Source organism: Dromiciops gliroides, chromosome 1 (assembly GCF_019393635.1).
Source record: "Dromiciops gliroides isolate mDroGli1 chromosome 1, mDroGli1.pri, whole genome shotgun sequence".
NCBI classification, from domain to species: Eukaryota; Metazoa; Chordata; class Mammalia; order Microbiotheria; family Microbiotheriidae; genus Dromiciops; species Dromiciops gliroides.
In genome coordinates, this window is record NC_057861.1 from 181,492,664 (window position 1) to 181,510,206 (window position 17,543).

The window sequence follows — 17,543 nt, forward strand, 5'->3', positions numbered from 1 at the left end:
ATACTAATATAATAGCGGCTTTATGCCAGGTAAATACACCCTAATATTCATACACGGGCATTATTCTTAATACATAGTAGTCTTTCCACATCAGCATAGCATTGACTTTTTTTTTTTCCGGGGCAATGGGGGTTAAGTGACTTGCCCAGGGTCACACAGCTGGTAAGTGTCAAGTGTCTGAGGCCGGATTTGAACTCAGGTACTCCTGAATCCAGGGCCAATGCTTTATCCACTGTGCCACCTAGCCACCCCCTAGCATTGACTTTTAAGATCCAAGGATCATATTATCATAGATTTATAGGTAGTTCTGGCATTGAAGACTTAGTATTTTTTGCAGGTAACTTTCTTTCCCTGCCCCACCCCCCAGGGCAATGAGGGTTAAGTGTCTTGCCAAGGGTCACACAGCTAATAAGTATCAAGTATCTGAGGCCGAATTTGAACTCAGGTCCTCCTGAATTCAGGGCCAGTGTTTTATCCACTGTGCCACCTAGCTGCCCACTTGTAGGTAACTTTCAATGAGTTTCTACCTCCTAGTTAACTCAGCATAGTTAAAGTATGGCCAAAGTAATGAAATTGAATCCTAAGTAAGTCCTTTAGATCTGCTCTACCTCATGTTTAGTCATGCCTTTAACCCCTGTCCGCTATCTCATAAATGCACACTGCTGTTATAACAGGGTGGTTAGTTAGATCTATGTAAAATCTGCTACTGGAAACAAGTCTAAGCATTTCTATTTTTGGTTTGTTGTGTTATCCCTTCATAAGATGTACAAGCCTTTGGCATAATATATTTAGAGAAGAGATCTTAATGGGGATCCGGCCCAACTCTCATTTCAAACTGAGGCCTAGAGAGGAAAAAGTCGCCATGGAAGGAAGAGGCAAATTCAAACCTAGCTGTTCTGGCTCCAAATCCAGTTTTCTTTCTATACTCTAAAGTTGCCTCTGTGGCACCTGACTCGCCTCCTGGTTTCAAAGCACTTCTTTTTGCTTATGAGTTCATTAAAAAAATGCTGTTACATGTTGTTCGATGAAGAACTGTGAATGACTTAACTATTCTCAATCATACAATGATCCAAGACAATCCCTAAGGACTAATGATGAAGAATACTATCCACCTCCAAAGAAAGAACTGATATTGGCTGAAGTATGTTATTTTTTCACTTTCTTTCTTTCATCTTTTTTCTTTTGAGTTTTCTTGTACAAAATGACTAATATGATAATGTTTTACATAATTGCACATGTATAACCTACATCTGATTAGAAGAGGAGAAATAGAATTTAGAACTCAAAACTTTAAATAAAAATGTTTATTAAAATAAAAACTTTTTTAAAAGGATAAATACAAAGTTGCTTCAATAAAACGTATAAAAGTAACCAGAATATATGAATACAATGGAATACTATTGTGCTGTAAGAAATGATGAGCAGGAAGAGTTCAGAGAAACCTGGAGGGTCTTACGTGAGCTGATGATGAGTGAGATGAGCAGAACCAGAAGAACATTGTACACAGTATCATCAACATTGAGTGTTGACCTACTGTGATGGACTATATTCTTCTCACCAATGCAATGGTACAGAAGAGTTCCAGGGAACTCATGATAGAAGAGGATCTCCAAATCCAAGAAAAAAAAAGAAAGAACTGTGGAGTATAGATGCTGATTGAACCATATTATTTCTTTTGTTTTGGGTGCTGTTGTGTTTTTTTTTTTCTATTTTGAGGTTTTGCATTACTGCTCTGATTTTTTCTCTTGTAACAGGATTAATGCAGAAATAGGATTAATGTTATTATGTGTATATATATGTATGTGTATATATCTATATCTATATGTATATGTATAGAGATATATAGACATAACCTTTATCAGATTACCTGCTGTCTAGGGGAGAGGGGAGGGAGGGAGAAAAATCTGAAATTGTAAAGCTTGTATAAACAAAAGTTGAGAACTATCTTTACATGTAACGGAAAAAATAAAATACCTTATACATTAAAAAAAAAAAGTAACCCGAAAAATGCTGTGCTATAAGCCACAACTACCTCCCTAACTTCCAGTCTAGGAACATAATCCCTCCATAACAAAGTACTCTAAAAATCTTAAGGAAATCTTTAATATGAGGTATTACCCATATGTCATTTTTAAATTGTGTGGAAAATCCACTATATTATCATCAAAAGAAAAATTACTGGCATGTATCTGTTCTTACCATTTCATTTCAACTGCTTTTCCACAAAGAGGGAAAAATACCCTGAGTCCCTTTCTGCCATTAAGAAATGTATTCATGTGTTTCCTTAATAACCTGGGAAGAAGAAGAAATGAACAAAATATATTAACAATTTTGAAAAAGCATTCATTACAATAGCAAAGGATTTGTGATTTTAAACATCACAAATGCTACCTCAATAATGTTCTCTTTTTCACTTCTTTACTAGTAAAATTAAAAATAATAACAAAGCAACCCCAAATCCCACAATCCCATTTCTGAATTACAAAGCAATGAAGCTGGGGGGCAGCTAGGTGGCACAGTGGATAAAGCACCAGCCTTGGATTCAGGAGGGCCTGAGTTCAAATCCAGCCTCAGACACTTGACACTTACTAGCTGTGTGACCCTGGGCAAGTCACTTAACCCTCATTGCCCCACCAAAAAACAAACAAAAAACCAAAAAACTAAAACTAAAACAAAAAACAAACAATAACAAAGCAATGAAGCTGGGTAAAATCTGGTTTTGCACTGTGATCTGAAGGTAACCCTCCAATGAAGTGAAAGCTCTTAGATGTTCTACTATGCTGGAAAGATGTAGTCAGAGGACCTTCTCACTCTCACTTTGGAAAGGCTCATCACAATGTAGGTCACAGACTGATTGATTCATTATTTTCAAAAATCATCTATTAAATGGTAGAGCAGCTATTCTCTGCATTGGAGCAGGGAATACCACAGATCCTTGAAGTAAAAGAAATGGGAAAATGAATGCTTATAAGTCTTGTTTACCATTGGAATTTAGTTACCTGATATTTCTTCCAGGTCAGTTGAGTTTCCTGTTGCTAAAGTAGTGGGTTCCCAAAATATGTACTCAGATTTTAAGAAATACTTGGTAAATAATATGTAGAGAAACTATTGCTGATAATATAACCTGTTAAGGGTTAAAATTCTAGCTAAACTGTCTAAAATATCTAATGAGTGGTCGCCAATAAATTATAAGCTTCAGCAAGAGTTAGACTTTTAAGCATTTATTAAGGAGAATAATAATTTGGTAAAGAGAGAGAGAAAGGCCTAGATTCCTATCTATTAAAGGGAGAGCACATTTCTAGCTCCGCTCTCCACCAGCGTCCTCAGGAAAAAGCGCAAGACCGAGCGCCAGTCTCTTCCTTCCTCCTCCCACTCATCCGCGTCACTTCCTGATGCCTGGTCTTGCCCTCAAAGACCTTCGCTTCATGGGCAGAACTCTTCTACAGTAAGTCTCCAGCAGGTGGCGTTATTCCAATCGTTACAAACCCCTAAATATAAGTCTTTCTTTCAGTCCACGTCCTTCTCGATCTCTCAGATGCATTTTACACACAGTAAGATGGTTCTGTGGAAGAAAGGGAAGGAGTGCTTATTCATGTACTAGGTGTCAGAGTGCATAGAGCTCCATGCCTGGAGTCAGGAAGCCCAGAGTTTAAATCTGGCCTCAGAAACTAGCTGTGGCCCTGGGCAAGTCACTTAGCCCAGTTTGCCTTAGTTTCCTCATCTGTAAAATGGAGATATAATAGTACCCACCTCGCAGGGCTGTTGTGAAAAATCCAATGAGATAATAATGGTAAAGCACAGGGTCTGGCACATAGTAAGCACTATGCAAACGCTAGCTATTATTGCTATCATGATCTCTTCTGCCCTTCATGGTGAAATCCCTTGAAAAGGCTGTTTCTAATAAATGCCTCCACTTTCTCTCTTCTACCTCTCTTCTTAGCCCCTTAGAATTGGGCTCCTGAGGTTATCATTCCACTGAAAAGGCTCTCTCCAGAGTTACTGATGATTACTTGGTTGCCAAATCCAATGGCCTTTTCCAGTCCTCATTTTCCTCGACCTCTCTGCAGGAGATCACCCACCTCTCCCTAGGTTTTCAGGATGCCATTCTCTCCTGGTTCTTCTCCTACCTATCTGACCACTCTTTCTCAGTCTCCTCCAGATTACAGCCTCTAACTGTGGGTATCCCTTAGGGTATTCTTCTTCTATTCTCCTTTACTTGGTGATCTGACCAAGTGAGCTTGCCATCTCTGTGATAATGATTCTCAAATCAACCTTTCTGGCCCCAGTCTCTCTGCTGACCTCCAACTGCCTTTCAGACATCTCAAGCCAGATTCCAAAAGGCATCTTCAATGCAATATGTCCAAAATGGAAATAATGATTTTACCCCCCTAAACCCTCCCCTCTACCTCCTACTTTCCCTGTCACCATAGAGGGCAACACCGTCTTACCACTATGGCAGGCTAACAATTCTCAACTTCTCACTATCTCTAACCTCCCAAATCCAATCTGTTGTAAAGGTCTGCTGATTTTGCCTTTCCAATATCTCTCTATTATGCCCCCTTCTCTCCTCTGACACTGCCACCACTCTAGTGCAGACCCTCATCACCTCACACCTGGATTATTGCAATAGCCTGCTGGTGTCAAGTTTCTCCCCACTCTAATCCAATTTTTAGGAAAATACATGATTTTCCTAAAATGCAGGTCTGAGTACGTCACGCACTCCATTCACCCCCTACTCAACTCCAGTGGCTTCCTACTGCCTCCAGAAGCAAATTCAAATGTTCTGTTTGGCATTCAAAACTCTTCATAACCTAGCTTCCTCCTACCTTTCCAGTCTTCTTACACCTTCCTCCCCAATACATAGTCTTCAAACCAACGACATTAGCCTCCTGGCTGTTCCAAGAATGAGACATTCCATCTCTCAGCTCTGGGTGTTTTTTCTTTCTTTCTTTCTTTTTTTTTTTAAGTGAGGCAATTGGGGTTAAGTGACTTGCCCAGGGTCACACAGCTAGTTAGTGTTAAGTGTCTGAGGCCGGATTTGAACTCGAGTACTCCCGACTCCAGGGCCGGTGCTCTATCCACTGTGCCACCTAGCTGCCCCTCTGGGTGTTTTTTTTTTTTTGCCTGTCCTCCATACCTAGAATACTCTCTCTTTTCTGCTCTGACCCTCAACCTCCCTGGTTTCAAATATCAACTAAATCCTACCTTCTACAGGAAGCTTCTCCCAACCTGCCTTAATTCTAGTGCCTTTCTTCTGTTAATTATGTTCTATTTATTCTGTATATAGCTTGCTTTGTAGATATTTGTTTTCTTGTTGTCCCCCCCCAACTCGACTGTAAGCTCCTTGAAGGCATGGACTGTTTTTTGTTGTTGTTGTTGTTTTTTGTGGGGCAATGGGGGTTAAGTGACTTGCCCAGGGTCACACAGCTATTAAGTGTCAAGTGTCTGAGGATGGATTTGAACTCAGGTACTCCTGAATCCAGGGCTAGTGCTTTATCCACTGGGCCACCTAGTTGCCCCTGGCATGGACTGTTTGATGCCCTTTTTTATATGCCCAGTGCTTAGCACATAGTAGGCTCTTAATAAATGTTTAATGATTGAGTAACATCATCACCTCCCATGGATTGAATGATCTTCTAATGAGTGGTAGCCAATAAATTATAAGCTTCAGCAAGAGTTAGACTTTTAAGCATTTATTAAGGAGAATAATAATTTGGTAAAGAGAGAGAGAAAGGCCTAGATTCCTATCTATTAAAGGGAGAGCACATTTCTAGCTCCGCTCTCCACCAGCGTCCTCAGGAAAAAGCGCAAGACCGAGCGCCAGTCTCTTCCTTCCTCCTCCCACTCGTCCGTGTCACTTCCTGATGCCTGGTCTTGCCCTCAAAGACCTTCGCTTCATGGGCAGAACTCTTCTACAGTAAGTCTCCAGCAGGTGGCGTTATTCCAATCGTTACAAGAGCTAGCAAGAACCTTAAAGATTATGTTGTCCAACCATTTCAGAAATAAGGAAACTAAGGGGGAGAGAAGGGAAGTGATGTATTTAGGGTCACACAACTTGTAAGAGTCCAAGGTGACATTTGAACCCATGTCTCTCTGACTCCCCAATCCACTGCCCTGCCCACTCTGCCATACTACTTCTTATGATAAGGGCCTCAACTAAGATATAAGAGGTGTTGTGGAGGTAAAACAGCAAGATTTGGCAACTGATTGGATATGAGGAGTTAGAGAAAGTGAAGAATTGAGGAAAACACTGAGGTTAAAAACCTAGGAGACTGGAAGAATGGTGGCATCCTTGACAGACAAAGGGAAATTTGTTAGAGGGGCTTGAGGGGAAAGACAGTGACTTCTATTTTGTATATATTGAGTTTGAGATGTCTCTAGGCCATCTAATTTAAAATGCCAAGTAGGTATTTGGTTTTATACAACTGGAACTCACAAGAGACTCTCAAGGTATATAATATAAAACTATGTCATCTGCATAGAAAAGATCATTCAATCCATGGGAGGTGATGATGTTACTCAATCATTAAACATTTATTAAGAGCCTACTATGTGCTAAGCACTGGGCATATAAAAAAGGACATCAAACAGTCCATGCCAGGGGCAACTAGGTGGCCCAGTGGATAAAGCACTAGCCCTGGATTCAGGAGTACCTGAGTTCAAATCCATCCTCAGACACTTGACACTTAATAGCTGTGTGACCCTGGGCAAGTCACTTAACCCCCATTGCCCCACAAAAAACAACAACAACAACAAAAAACAGTCCATGCCTTCAAGGAGCTTACAGTCGAGTTGGGGGGGGACAACAAGAAAACAAATATCTACAAAGCAAGCTATATACAGAATAAATAGAACATAATTAACAGAAGAAAGGCACTAGAATTAAGGCAGGTTGGGAGAAGCTTCCTGTAGAAGGTAGGATTTAGTTGATATTTGAAACCAGGGAGGTTGAGGGTCAGAGCAGAAAAGAGAGAGTATTCTAGGTATGGAGGACAGGCAAAAAAAAAAAACACCCAGAGGGGCAGCTAGGTGGCACAGTGGATAGAGCACCGGCCCTGGAGTCGGGAGTACTCGAGTTCAAATCCGGCCTCAGACACTTAACACTAACTAGCTGTGTGACCCTGGGCAAGTCACTTAACCCCAATTGCCTCACTTAAAAAAAAAAAAAAAGAAAGAAAGAAAAAACACCCAGAGCTGAGAGATGGAATGTCTCATTCTTGGAACAGCCAGGAGGCTAATGTCGTTGGTTTGAAGACTATGTATTGGGGAGGAAGGTGTAAGAAGACTGGAAAGGTAGGAGGAAGCTAGGTTATGAAGAGTTTTGAATGCCAAACAGAACATTTGAATTTGCTTCTGGAGGCAGTAGGAAGCCACTGGAGTTGAGTAGGGGGTGAATGGAGTGCGTGACGTACTCAGACCTGCATTTTAGGAAAATCATGTATTTTCCTAAAAATTGGATTAGAGTGGGGAGAAACTTGACACCAGCAGGCTATTGCAATAATCCAGGTGTGAGGTGATGAGGGTCTGCACTAGAGTGGTGGCAGTGTCAGAGGAGAGAAGGGGGCATAATAGAGAGATATTGGAAAGGCAAAATCAGCAGACCTTTACAACAGATTGGATTTGGGAGGTTAGAGATAGTGAGAAGTTGAGAATTGTTAGCCTGCCATAGTGGTAAGACGGTGTTGCCCTCTATGGTGACAGGGAAAGTAGGAGGTAGAGGGGAGGGTTTAGGGGGGTAAAATCATTATTTCCATTTTGGACATATTGCATCGAAGATGCCTTTTGGAATCTGGCTTGAGATGTCTGAAAGGCAGTTGGAGGTCAGCAGAGAGACTGGGGCCAGAAAGGTTGATTTGAGAATCATTATCACAGAGATGGCAAGCTCACTTGGTCAGATCACCAAGTAAAGGAGAATAGAAGAAGAATACCCTAAGGGATACCCACAGTTAGAGGCTGTAATCTGGAGGAGACTGAGAAAGAGTGGTCAGATAGGTAGGAGAAGAACCAGGAGAGAATGGCATCCTGAAAACCTAGGGAGAGGTGGGTGATCTCCTGCAGAGAGGTCGAGGAAAATGAGGACTGGAAAAGGCCATTGGATTTGGCAACCAAGTAATCATCAGTAACTCTGGAGAGAGCCTTTTCAGTGGAATGATAACCTCAGGAGCCCAATTCTAAGGGGCTAAGAAGAGAGGTAGAAGAGAGAAAGTGGAGGCATTTATTAGAAACAGCCTTTTCAAGGGATTTCACCATGAAGGGCAGAAGAGATCATGATAGCAATAATAGCTAGCGTTTGCATAGTGCTTACTATGTGCCAGACCCTGTGCTTTACCATTATTATCTCATTGGATTTTTCACAACAGCCCTGCGAGGTGGGTACTATTATATCTCCATTTTACAGATGAGGAAACTAAGGCAAACTGGGCTAAGTGACTTGCCCAGGGCCACAGCTAGTTTCTGAGGCCAGATTTAAACTCTGGGCTTCCTGACTCCAGGCATGGAGCTCTATGCACTCTGACACCTAGTACATGAATAAGCACTCCTTCCCTTTCTTCCACAGAACCATCTTACTGTGTGTAAAATGCATCTGAGAGATCGAGAAGGACGTGGACTGAAAGAAAGACTTATATTTAGGGGTTTGTAACGATTGGAATAACGCCACCTGCTGGAGACTTACTGTAGAAGAGTTCTGCCCATGAAGCGAAGGTCTTTGAGGGCAAGACCAGGCATCAGGAAGTGACGCGGACGAGTGGGAGGAGGAAGGAAGAGACTGGCGCTCGGTCTTGCGCTTTTTCCTGAGGACGCTGGTGGAGAGCGGAGCTAGAAATGTGCTCTCCCTTTAATAGATAGGAATCTAGGCCTTTCTCTCTCTCTTTACCAAATTATTATTCTCCTTAATAAATGCTTAAAAGTCTAACTCTTGCTGAAGCTTATAATTTATTGGCGACCACTCATTAGATATTTTAGACAGACTAGCTAGAATTTTAGCCCTTAACAGATGGCTGACCACGAAGAGGAAAGCTAAACCTCAGTCTTCTGATCATCTGGTTGGGTAAGAAATTTCCCCTCCCTCTCCCTTTAACTGCTAAGTACTGGCATACTGGCTGTGTTTTCCCTTTAAATTTTTTCGAATGGACCTTTTAAACTCCCTAATTAGCCTATTTTTGATTTTAGTCTGTTTAACCAGACAAATGGGAGATAAGATCATGTTAATGCTTTGTTTTTGTGGATTTTCTATTTTTCTTTTTCTTTTTGTTAAAAGAGCCAGCAACTTACTCACACAAGGAAATATCTCTCCCTCTCCCAACCATGCTTTTTCAGAGAAGCCTGAAGAGATTCCCGCAGCTTTTCCCAGTTCTAACAGTAATTGTTGCTTTAATTTTGCATGCCTGGAGGCAATGACCCACCCTCTAGAAGCTTTTAATCCCCTAGCACCTGGAGGCAAAGTGGGGGAAGAGGAATCCAGGCCTGAGTTCAAAATCAAGTCTGATTCAAATTGCTCTGGTCCCTCCCCTCCTCTCCAGACCCCACCCTCTACTCCTCACATGGCCAAGCCCATTGCTTCCCCTGCCTGGGAAGTCCAGAGATCTAATGCGCATGCTCAACTTTCTCTAACTGCATTTGCAGCTTCAGGCTCACCCCTTCCCCAGCCTGGCTGTGCTTCTGAGACAACTTTAGAAAACCCTTTAAATTCCAGATATGCTCGTTTTGTTCATAATTTTGCTAACCTGCTTTTGTCTTTAATTAGTAATCTTATAAAGCATTTGTATGGTGAAAAGGCTGACAGACAATATAGAGGGGTTAAAGAAGAAAAACTTAAGCTGAATAAGAATGACAATCATCAACATAGTTCAAGACAATGCTTCTTTTGGCATGGAAGGATATATATTGTACAGAAATGTAGAAGTAAGCAGCAAGGTATTGATATGAGTATTGGGGATTTTAGATATAGGAATCAAAAGTGTTCTGAATTCACTCAGAGTAATTGTATCAGTTCAGAGGTTACATAGGATTTCTATGCTATTACATATACATTTTGAAATTAATGGTATGGGTTTATTTTCATAGAGATTTTCATGCTTTTGAGATTGTGTCTTATACTTAGTTTTTAAAACAAGGAGAATATTTGTAAAAACTTTTTAGTCATGTAATCAAGTTTATATTTTATAATACTCTTATTGATATTAAGTTCATATTCATTTAGATTTCCTTAGTTTGAATTTCACTGTATTTTATTGTTCCATGTGTATTTTCTTCTATTCATTTGTCTAATTTTGAAACATTGCAAGATGGTTTTGATTTTATTATACAATGTTAATTCTAGTAGTATTGTGCTCCCATATTCTGAGTTGTTTGTTTTTGTTTTTCTCAACTGATTATTTGATCAAACTCTTTAAAGCATTTCCCTAGCAAATTGTTTGCCATGGCAAGTGTAAATTGATTCTAGAAGTATTATTTTTGATAAGCATATTCCGAAAAAAAAAAAGAGGGGAACATTTGTAAAAGTTTTCTTTGAGATTGTGTTGTGCTTTAACTTGTATTTAAATATGTTCAGATTTTTCAAAAAAGTAATTGTATACTAAGTTAAAAAAAAGGGTATTATTTGAAATTGTTGCATAATTATATATTATATTTTGAGTCAAGATGTATTCACATTTTTTGCAATCATTTATTATCCTCAATTTTTAAATCCATATGAGACTTGGATTATGGGAACTTATCATTTAAGACACTAATTGCCTTTATTCTGAGTTATCAGATGCCAGTTGGCCAAGATGCCATCCAATCACAAGAGGAATACATGCAAGAGCAGACACTGAACTGTCACATGAGGGGAGAAATGCATGAAGTCAAGGTATGGCCGAGGGAACAGCTTTTGACTAATGTTGAGGTTGGATTCTCTTGGTTTAATATTTTATTTTATTTTTCCCCACAATATTGTACAGATGGCTGGAAGTATTCATCCCACCCATCTCACTCCTACACCTGGCTTCTATGCTCCCTCCTATATGCCTGATGCCATGGACATCTCAATCCCATGCATCTGATTAAGTTTGACTCAGTTTCCTCCAATATGTTCGGTGGCATGGACATATATTCCATCCACCTATTTTAAGCCTGGCATACTGCATGGACAGTACATATTGCTCAAGTGTGGGAATGCTCATATCCCATCATTTCTCTGTTCTTTTATGGTAACCCCCATAATTATCTCAGGTGTCATGATAAATAACAGTGTTGAATTTGGCCTTGACACCTGTTACCAATTATATTAGATTTTCTAATTTCTCATAATGGCATGAGGATAATTAGGCAGATGATGCAAAAAGTGATGAAACAAAGATAAAAATTATTTTTATTAATTAATATTGCAGCAATTGTCTTCTCAATTACCCTCCATGAGGGGGGACTATAGTAATATTATAATTTTAAAGAATGTTTTAATTTTTGTTTTATTATATGTTTCATGTGTAACAACTAAGATTCTGAATTCCCTTAGACATGTTTTTGAGAACTTTCATTGTTTGATTTGATTATTGACAAAGCTATTTTAAAGTTGTGTTAAGCTCAATTTTGTAGGAAATTTTCCTGGCTGATTACCAGCATCCACACATCAACCCCTGAAAAGACTTCCATTCCACGACTACACCTAGAGGACATCTGAGAAAAGACTTTCAGAGACTTTAAATGAACAGTTTTGATTTGTTGTTTTTGTTGTTTTTTTCTCTTTCTGTTATAATATACACCATCTGTAACATGTATTCTCTGCAGAGGCCCTCCCTTTGCAAGACTAATGTCAAAGCGTCGGTTCATGAGGACAAAAAAAAAAAAATCGCTCCTCTGGACAAAACTTTCCTCTCTTCCTTTTCTATATTGTTGTTCACATATTATTAGTTAGCAATAGTTATCATATTGTTTTTACTGTTCCGTCAAGGAAACATTTTGTTTCTTGAGGAACAACAGGGGGGACTGTAACGATTGGAATAACGCCACCTGCTGGAGACTTACTGTAGAAGAGTTCTGCCCATGAAGCGAAGGTCTTTGAGGGCAAGACCAGGCATCAGGAAGTGACGCGGACGAGTGGGAGGAGGAAGGAAGAGACTGGCGCTCGGTCTTGCGCTTTTTCCTGAGGACGCTGGTGGAGAGCGGAGCTAGAAATGTGCTCTCCCTTTAATAGATAGGAATCTAGGCCTTTCTCTCTCTCTTTACCAAATTATTATTCTCCTTAATAAATGCTTAAAAGTCTAACTCTTGCTGAAGCTTATAATTTATTGGCGACCACTCATTAGATATTTTAGACAGACTAGCTAGAATTTTAGCCCTTAACACTCTGAATCTACAATCTATATAATTTTCTTTCCTGGAAGAGACCCCAATAACCCCACTTCTTCAAGTGTCTAACATACTAAATCTATCTTCCACAGGCCTGCCAAAATGATTTTCCTTACATAGAGATTTGACCATGCTACTACCCCACTCAAAAAACAAATGGCTCTTGCCTCTAAGATAAAATATAAATTCCTCTGTTTGGCTTTTAGGGGACTTCACAACCTGACTCCAGTTTATTACTTCCCATACAACCCTCTATGGTCCAGCCAAGATGGCCAGTAACTGTTATTCACACAACATTCCCTCTACTGTCTTTAGGCCTTTGTGCTGACCAACTCAGTATGCTGAGAATCTATTTGCTCCTCACTTCTGCCTCTGAGAAGTCCTTTTTTTCCCCCAAGATGCAGTCCAAGCAACATCTTCTACATGAAGCCTTTCCTGATGCTACAGCCCTTCCTTCCCAACTACCTTGTATTTATTTTGTACATATTTCTTGTTTGTATATCCATATATGCACACATATATTCACATATGGTCAAAGAAATAAATCAGTTATCTCCCTTGATGTAATGTAAGCTCCTTGAGAGAACAGACATTGTTCCATTTTTTTGTTTTTGTATCCTTTGCACCTACCATAGTTCTAGACAGAGTAGATAATTAATAGAGTGCAATATAGGTAATTAATATGGAGTAGAAAATAAATGCTTGTTGGTTGAAGTAGGCAGAGGTTCTATTATTGAGACACCCCTTCTTTAGTAATACATAGATCCTCTACAGAAGCTCTTTTAGTAGGTACTAATGCAAAATAATAAGGGTTTCTATTATGAATCATTTCTGGAATGACTCACCAGCTAATATAAAGAAGATTTAGAAACCCTTATTTGTTTGAAATATGGGGTCCAGAATACTCACTTGTCCTTTTCCTGCTCCCTAAATATTTGTATCCCCTAAGGTTATGCTCTGTGATCTTTCACCTTCTCTAACTATACTCTCCCCCTTGGTGATCTTATCTGCTCCTAAGAGTTCAATTACAATGTCTATGCAAATGACTCCTAAATCTGTATATCCAGCCATACTCTCTCTCCTAAACTACAGCCTAGGTGCCATAGTGGATAGAGCACTGGCCCTGAAGTTGGGAGGACCTCAGTTCAAATCTCACCTGAGGCACTTACTAGCTATGTGACCCTAGGCAAGTCATTTAACCCTAATTGCCTTAAAAACATCCAGGGCCATCTCCAGTAGTCCTGATGTATACCTTGCTATTGGACCCAGATAGCTGTGGAGGTGAGTGAGGTTGGTGAAGTTGCACAGCCCTGCCTCACTTAAATCCAAGTCAGTGCAAGTCATGACATCACTCCACTGTCATAGTACTCTTGGAGAATGAAGGACAAACAACAACCACGGTTCTGTAACTCCCAATGCCCTGGCTGTTTTAATGACACCTTAATCCTGAAACAAACAAAACTAACTCCTCAACTTTCCCCTTAGCTTAATCCCTGCTCCCAATTTTCTGTTTGTTAATATCCTTGAATCACTAAGATTTGCATGCTTGAAGTCCTACCACATTTAACTGATTCACAAATCTTAATTTTACTTTCATAATATCTCCTAAGTCTGTCTTCTCTTCTCTCTCTTTTTTTTGGGGCAATGAGGGTTAAGTGACTTGTCCAGGGTCACACAGCTAGTAAGTATCAAGTGTCTGAGGTAGAATTTGAACTCAGGTCCTCCTGAATCCAGGGCCAGTGCTCTATTCACTATGCCACCTAGCTGCCCTTGTCTTCTCTTCTCTATTTGCACTGTCACCACCCTAGTTCCTGGTCTCATTGTGTCTCACCTGGACAATTGTAATGGCCTTTTAAATGGCCTCCCTACTTCCAATCTCTTCCATCTCTAGGCTATCCTTCACAGGATCAAATCCACCCAGGAGTCCTATCATTTACATCTAAACAGCTTGTCTATGAAATGTTCAAATGCTTTGTTGAAATCTAGGTAAACGAGATCTACAGCATTCCCCTGATCTTTCAACTAGGACATGATCCCACCAAAAAAATAAAAAAGTTAATCTGGCATGATTACCTTAGAATTATAGATTTAGAGTTGGAAGGGACCCTACAGGTCCTCTATTCCAACCCCCTTATTTTGCAGGTTAAGAGACTGAGGCCTAGGGGCAGCTAGGTGGCGCAGTGCATAGAGCACCAGCCCTAGAGTCAGGAGGACCTGAGTTTAAGTCTGGCCTCAGACACTTAACACTTACTAGCTGTGTGACCCTGGGCAAGTCACTTAACCCCAATTGCCTCACTAAAAAAAAAAAAAAAAGAGACTGAGGCCTATATGGACTGACTTTCCCAAAGTCCTCCAAGTAGCAAGTTGTAGGGTTCTGATTTGAACTGAAGTCTTGAATCCAAACCAAGGTCTCTTTCTACTATATCACATGGTTAAAAAAAATAATTTTTAATGTATAGTTATGACCATATCACTCTACTGCTAAAAAAAAAACCCCAAAAACTTCAGTCGTTTTCTGTTGCTGATGGGATTTTAGTTTAGCATTTAAGACCCATTACTCAATCCAAACTACCTTTCCAGCCTGATTTTGTATACAGCAAAGATTTTGCAGCTAAAAAAGATCTAAGAGGCCATCCAGGGTGATCCCTTCATTTTACAGAAGAGTTTCTAACTGAGGCGAAGAAAGGTTAAGATAACCAAAGTCACAAAGGTATTAAGTGGCAGAGCCTAAATTTGAACCTAGATTGCTTGATTTATACCAACCAAAAAAAAAATCTCTCCCTCCTAAAATTTTACTCGTGCTTTACCTAGACCTGTACTTTTTTTTTTCCCCTTTCATACCCTATCTTATCTTATGCTTGAACCAGCTTTGATTATTATTAAATGTCTGGACCAACCTATTGTTTTCTCATTCATCATCTAATTTTATGATCACAACAACTCTATGAAGTAGTTCTCCTTCACAAATGTTATTATGACAATTTACAGGTGAAGAAACTGAGGTCAAAGAAATATACAATTAGCTCAAGGACATATAGCTAGTGAGTGATAGGAATCAAATCCAGGTTTCTGGTATCTTTTAGTTCTTTCACTCCACTAGCTGCTTACACTTGATGACTGCTTGGTTAAAGTTCCTGTATTTAAACAAAGTCAATACCATAGTGCCTATAGTGTGAGGTATGCCTTTTCTTTTAAAGAAGAACGTGCATTTTAAGCTTTCATGCAACAAATGTTTATTGTCTCTTTGTGTGTAAAACTATTCTGGAGCTGTGCAAAGTTAATCTAATCATAATGATAATAACATCAAGGTTAGCATTATTTTGTTGGATAAAACAAGGAGTTTCTTTTCTTTCTTTCTTTTTTTTTTTTAGGAGTTTCTTACTGATTTCCATGTTCTTGATGAAATCCAATATTGTGCTGATCCCATTTTTGTAGCCAGTATTCAAGAGTTAGTGCCTTGTTTTGCTGTTCCCCAAGAGCAGAGTGATCTTTGGCTCCTGCTACAGTTATTGAACCATCCATGATTTCTTAGGCAGGTACCTTCCACAAATCAGGAATTTCTCATGTCTAAATGAAAGGCATTGACACAACTGTTAGTTAAATACACTGCTACATTCTTATCCAATGTTAACATTGGTAGTAAGAATTTTATTTTGCTTTAAGTAAATTTTACTGATATCTTTTATTTTTACATTTTCTCATTGTCCCCTTATCTGCTTTCCTGCTAGAGAGCAATCCCTTATAGGATTTTTTTTAAAAAAATAAAGACTGGGGCGGCTAGGTGGCACAGTGGATAAAGCACCGGCCCTGGATTCAGGAGTTCCTGAGTTCAAATCCGGCCTCAGACACTTGACACTTACTAGCTGTGTGACCTTGGGCAAGTCACTTAAGCCCCATTGCCCTGCCAAAAACAAAACAAAACAAAAAAACAACAAAAAAATAAAGACTAAAGAAAAAGAGGAAGAGGTAAAATTTAATAAGATAAATCGATTTTTAAAAATCTGACATTATATTAATGTTCTATAACGTTGGAATGCTTATACTTTTGCCAATCCCCACCCCACTCTGCAAAAGAATGAAGGAAGGTAAGATTTTTGATGTCCTAAAAGTTCTATTCTTTTTGGAAAGTGAGGCAACCAAGGTAAAATGATACACAAAATAATTTTCTTTAGTTAAATATAAAGGTATACTTCACTTTATGCAACAGATGTTTTCTACTGCTGAGTTGTAGAAAATTTATTTTTTAAAATAAGCAAATATGAGGGGCAGTTAGGTGGCACAGTGGATAAAGCACCGGCACTGGATTCAGGAGGACCTGAGTTCAAATCTAGGCTCAGACACCTGACACTTACTAGCTGTGTGACCTTTGGCAAGTCACTTAACCTTCATTGCTGGAGGTGGGGGGGGAGTGGGGGGGAATTAAAAATAAATAAAATAAGCAAATATTCTATTTTAAATATTTCAATCCTATCAAACCCCATTTGAGGTTTTCTTGGCAAAAATACTGGAGTGGTTTACTGTTCCCTTCTCCAGCTCATTTTACAGATGAGGAAACCAAGGCAAACAATATTAAGTAACTTGCCCAGGGTCCTACAGCTAGTAAGTGTCTGAGGTCACATTTGAACTCAAGTCTTTCTGACTCTAGGCCTGGTACTCTATCCACTGTGCCACTTAGCATTTTAAATACACCAAATTCTATTTTAAATATACTGGAGAAGCTTGCTATTTAAAGAGTAAATAAGGGCAGCTACGTGCCACAGTAGATAAAGCATCTGTCCTAGATTGAGGAGGACCCGAGTTCAAATCCAGCCTCAGACACTAGCTGTGTGACCCATGGCAAGTCACTTAACCCTCATTGTCCCACAAAAAAAAGAACAAAAAAAAAGAGTAAATGCATTTGTAATATGAATTGACTTACCCCTTCATTTGTTTGTTTCTAAGTTTAAATATAACATACCCAGTATTTCAAAAGGCAAACGCATGCCTTCACTTGCAAAAGAAAATATGACAATTTGTCCATGCACTAATAAGTTCTTTAATACTCCCCAAAAAATGACTACCCTATTTATGGCAGGTAATTACCATTTTAGTGTACAAAGGACAGCACTTTTGGTCTACTTCTAAGACTTTTTAGTTCATTAATAAAACAAAACATAAATGAATTGGGGTTCTATTATCATGTTATTATTCCCAGGACTAGCCATTTTAATGCA

General features: G+C 39.4%; 1 protein-coding gene across 3 annotated transcripts in view; it reads right to left on the reverse strand.

Moving 5' to 3' along the window:
- TPMT (thiopurine S-methyltransferase) overlaps positions 1–17,543 on the reverse strand; it is a 41,353-nt gene that overhangs the window by 21,790 nt on the left and 2,020 nt on the right. For all 3 annotated transcript variants that reach the window (XM_043980681.1, XM_043980673.1, XM_043980677.1), the window contains exons 2-3: positions 15,713–15,897; positions 2,200–2,292 (exon numbers count right to left, since the gene is read on the reverse strand). In XM_043980681.1, the coding sequence (XP_043836616.1) occupies positions 2,200–2,292; positions 15,713–15,852 (233 nt within the window). In that variant the 5' untranslated portion in view covers positions 15,853–15,897. The remainder of the gene's footprint in view (positions 1–2,199; positions 2,293–15,712; positions 15,898–17,543) is intronic.